Source organism: Rhinopithecus bieti, unplaced genomic scaffold (assembly GCF_001698545.2).
Source record: "Rhinopithecus bieti isolate Rb0 unplaced genomic scaffold, ASM169854v2 scaffold_45070, whole genome shotgun sequence".
Classification (NCBI taxonomy): Eukaryota; Metazoa; Chordata; class Mammalia; order Primates; family Cercopithecidae; genus Rhinopithecus; species Rhinopithecus bieti.
In genome coordinates this window covers 288,640-292,960 of record NW_016818843.1, presented here as the reverse complement: position 1 = coordinate 292,960, position 4,321 = coordinate 288,640, and the positions used below count along the sequence as shown (strand labels likewise).

Sequence of the window (4,321 nt, the reverse complement as noted above, 5' to 3'; positions counted from 1 at the left end):
GTTTATAGCACCACTGTTTACAATAGCAAAGACTTGGAACCAACCCAAATGCCCATCAATGATAGAGTGGATAAAGAAAATGTGGCACATATACACCATGGAATACTATGCAGCCATAAAAAGAGTGAGTTTATGTCCTTTACAGGGACATGGATGAAGCTGGAAACCATCATCCTCAGCAAACTAACACAGGAACAGAAAACCAAACACCACATGTTCTCACTAATAAGTGGGAGCTGAACAATGAGAACACATAGACATAGGGCGGGGAATATCACACATTGGGGCATACTGGGGTTAGAGGTAAGAGGAGGGAGAGCATTAGGAAAAATACATAATGCATGCGGAGCTTAAAACCTAGATTATGGGTTCATAGGCACAGCAAATCACCATGGCACATATACACCTACGTAACAAACCTGCACATTCAACACATGTATCCCAGAACTTAAAGTAAAATTAAAAAAAAAAAAGAATGAGACTGGCAAAAATAATAAAGAGCATGAAATCAAATAAAGTGACTCAGTGCAAAGGGTAATTTAAAATGCAGAGAATATGGAATCTCAGACTGGTTAAAGAGCTAGGTGTTTTTCTTAGCAGCAGTAAGGGTGAGGAGGCAGCTGAACAGTTTAATAACAGACTCCATCTCTGTCAGATTCTCTCTTCACTGAATCAATTATCTTCATGTGGACACCTGTCAGCCTGAACCTAAGAAGCACTAGTCCTTATTTCCCCTGCTGTTTCCCTGTTTCCCTCCTCTTCTTCTATTAATACTAAAGATCCCCCAACCATCCTGGCACTTCTCTCCCCTCACATCTGAGGGTGGCTGGACAAAGAAGATATGCATTGAAGGAGAAAAGTTCTAATCTTCCCTACAGCATTTTGTACCATTTATTCACTGTATTTTCAAAGTGGAACCTCCATGTTTTTTTGTAATAAAAATCTCCGTCACTCGTCACTCACCTGCCCAGCACATGGGCCAAGTGGCAGGACAGCATCCTGGGACTCAGATCTAACACTGAGAGGAACTGAAGCCAGATGTCCGAGGCAGCAAGTCAAAGGGCTGATTTTAACCAGTCACTCTCCCTGAAAAGGAGTTCAGTGACTATGGGCTGTACTTTGCAGAATGAAGAGTCTCAACATTCATTTCAAGCATTTTATTCAATGACTGATTCTAACAGCAGGGAAGTTTTGCTTCATAGAGATGTGTTCTTCTCTATGGAGAAGAAGAAGTCTACAGAGGTTCCCAACCTTCCCAATATCTGGAATACACAGAAAATTAGAACACGTGTCTGGCTTAATGGACAGAAAGGCAAAGCTGCCATAGCCAGAGGTGACCCTCTTGGAGCTCCATCCACCCTGCATTTGGGGGAATTAGTTCCTCAGAGCAGCTTTTCATGTATCACCTACTCAAGTCCTGTCCTTGACCCATGAAGAGAATTTCTCTGAGGCACTGACCTTTGGAGGACATTTGAAATCTCAGAAGAGAAGAGAATGACCAAGACAATTTGTGAGTCAGAAATCAGAGCTTTATTATAGCATGAGGTAAAGGAGGAAAAGAAGACTGCAATTGAGGTGCTCCATCAAGTGCAAAGTTCTTCCAGGGAAGCCCCATGAGTCTTGGTGGTCCCTGTCCACCCATGAATGGAATGAGAGGAAATGGAAAGAGTTAAGCATCAGGCTGCAGCAGGTTCTTGACCATTCAGTCCCAAGAGCTCCTCTGAAGACCAGGTCAGCAGCAGCCCCCAGAGCTGTGGCAGCAGCCAGAGCCCCCAGAAGGTTCACTTTCACAGCAATCTGGGCTCTGGTGCCGGCGCCGGTGGAAGAGGCGGGGCCTGTGGTGGCTCACGCAGCAGCCACCACTCCCAGAGCTGCAGCAAGCCCCAGAGCTGGGACCACAGCAGCCCCCAGAGCTGGGACCACAGCAGGAAGATACTGGAGGGGAGCATGGAGCTGGGCACTGGGGTGGGCATTTGGGGGGACACTTAGGTGGACATTTTGGGGTACACTTGGGAGGACACTTGGGAGGGGGCTGGCACTGCTGCTGGTTTTGCTGGCAAGACATCCTGGCAGAGTTTAGTCAGCCTAAAACATAATAATGAAACTCTTTAAATATTTAAAACCAATGATCATATTATACCTGTTCTGAAATCAATGCATGGGTGGGAGAAGAATGATATTTAGATCATACAGTCACATCAGTAATCTGAAAGAAACAACTTGAATCTTCCCTCCAAATGAAAGCACATACATTTAAAAATCCACAGAATGAGCTTCTTATTCTTCCTTTCAGGGGAAGCTGGGATTTCTCTGTCCTCACAAGCCTGAGTAGAGTATTCACAGTTCCCTGAAGTACCTATTTCCTTAATACAAGGCCTAAGGACCAGCTGGGTGTTGCAGGACACACCAGAGTGTCCTCTGGAAAAAGATTTCGCAATGAAACCTCCGGATAAAAGGACTTGGCTTGAAGTATTAGCCAGTTTCCATGGTGGAAATATGCCCAATACAGCAGTTTTGAAGTTACCAATGTGAAGTCACTGAACACAGAATTGGAAAAGATGTGCAGTTAGCTTTCCCCACCTAAATGAGCTCCAGTAGGCCTCAGAGCCTCAATAGATTTGAGGCAGACTGAGTCCTATTCCTGCTCAGTATGGCAGAACACAAGCACACAACTCTCTTTCTCCAGCCTACCTCCATCCTCCCCATCCCTCTGCCTTGCTCATACCTCTCTGGTATCCCAGGTTGCCACTCACCTTGGTCACATGCAGGAGCACAGACACGTCCCTGGGGAGTCAGAGCAGATGAGGTGCTGAAGCTGGATGTGTCTTTTATAGGGGCTAGGCTTGGCTCTGGGAAAAGCAGGAGGTGGCTCTTGCACAACCAGGCACGTGCTGGCTCATTCCTGACATTCTTCTGCCTCCTTGTCCCTGCAATCCCAAGAGGCCTCAGGAGCTTCCAGGACTCCTCTCTGGGGCTGGGGTCTAGGGAGGCTTTAGCGAGTCAGAGCCTCCACCAGGTGGGAACCCTAAAGAGTTAACTTAGGGTACAAAAGGGACCCATGCCTGGATGAGATCCTGTTCTCTGCATCTTTTGTATTCGTGTCCTCTGAAGAAACATCAGTTCTGAGCCACAACATTCCTTGACCTTGTAAAAACGTTGCATTATGACTCCCTCTACCCTGAGCAGTTTCTCTTCCATGTTCTGCTGTAGATCCAGCCATTCCAGGGGGCTTCTACAGCCTTGGCTCTTTTTAGGCTCTTTCTACTCTTGCCTAGGCTCTCAGCCCTTCCTCCTGGGCTCTGTGTTTCTGCTTTTGCTCTGACTCACCGTGGCAAGCAGATTCGGTGGATTAAATCTGAGTTGGTTCTGTGGTCTAGAGCAAAGAGTATGATTGAGAATAAACAATTCCCTCTAAAATCAGAACATTACCCTTAGTCAGAAGAATTGTACTGAATGTGGTACTGGAATCAGAAAAGTTGCATGTGCTAATTGAGTGATCTCTGGAAATTGCTAGAATGATTATCAACAATTGCTAGAGTGTTACTATGATACTCACAATGAGTATCAGTTCTCATATGTAATGGCCATTATAAACCAGGTATACCTATCTCACTGAGCTGTTTTTAATATTAAGTGATAAATAAGAAACAGCTTAGTGTGACACTATGTGCCTGATAGACACTTAATAAATATGTGTTTAAAAGAAAAACTAATGCCATATATTGGATACTTACCCAGGTTTTATGTGGCATTCATTGTCCATATAGAACCCTTACAAGACACTTAGTTTATTTGAAAACTCCCTTAGGAAGTAGACATCATTTCTTGTGGCTTCTGTGGAGAGGGAACTCCTTTCCTACCATGAAGTAGAGGGTCAGAAAGGGGTCTACTTATTCAGAGTTCTGATTCTGGGTTGCACTAGACAGAATTACCCATTCATTTATTCATTTATTTTAAACAGATATATTGAGGATGAACTTTGAAAACCTTAGGCTGAATGAAATAAACCAATCACAAAAGACTGCATTTTTATATGTTTATATGAAGTGTGTAGAGTCAGCAAATCTTTGGAAATAGAAAGGGGACGAGGCTTTAGCCAGTTACAGCCTCTCTCAGCCTGGATCCCTGAAGAGCTGACTTAGGGCATCTGAGGAACCAGAGCCTGGACAAGATTCCATTCCCTGTATCTCCTTTCACTTTTATGCACATCCTCTGAGGAAACATCAGTGGCTTCCAGGTACTTTAGCAGGCTGGGAGAAATTAGAAAATTACAACTAATGGATACAGGTTTTCTCTCTGGAGTAATGAAAATGTTCTGGAA

The 4,321-nt window shown here is 44.5% G+C and overlaps 1 protein-coding gene across 1 annotated transcript; it reads right to left on the bottom strand.

The window, feature by feature from the left end:
- Window positions 1–1,512: 1,512 nt before the first annotated feature.
- Window positions 1,513–2,797, bottom strand: LOC108518959 (late cornified envelope protein 2D). Its single transcript, XM_017857699.1, has 2 exons — window positions 2,754–2,797; window positions 1,513–2,085 (listed from the first exon to the last, which is right to left on the bottom strand). The coding sequence occupies exon 2, from the start codon at window positions 2,063–2,065 to the stop codon at window positions 1,733–1,735; it is 333 nt and encodes a 110-aa protein (XP_017713188.1). The 5' UTR covers window positions 2,066–2,085; window positions 2,754–2,797; the 3' UTR covers window positions 1,513–1,732.
- Between the last annotated feature and the right edge of the window lie 1,524 nt (window positions 2,798–4,321).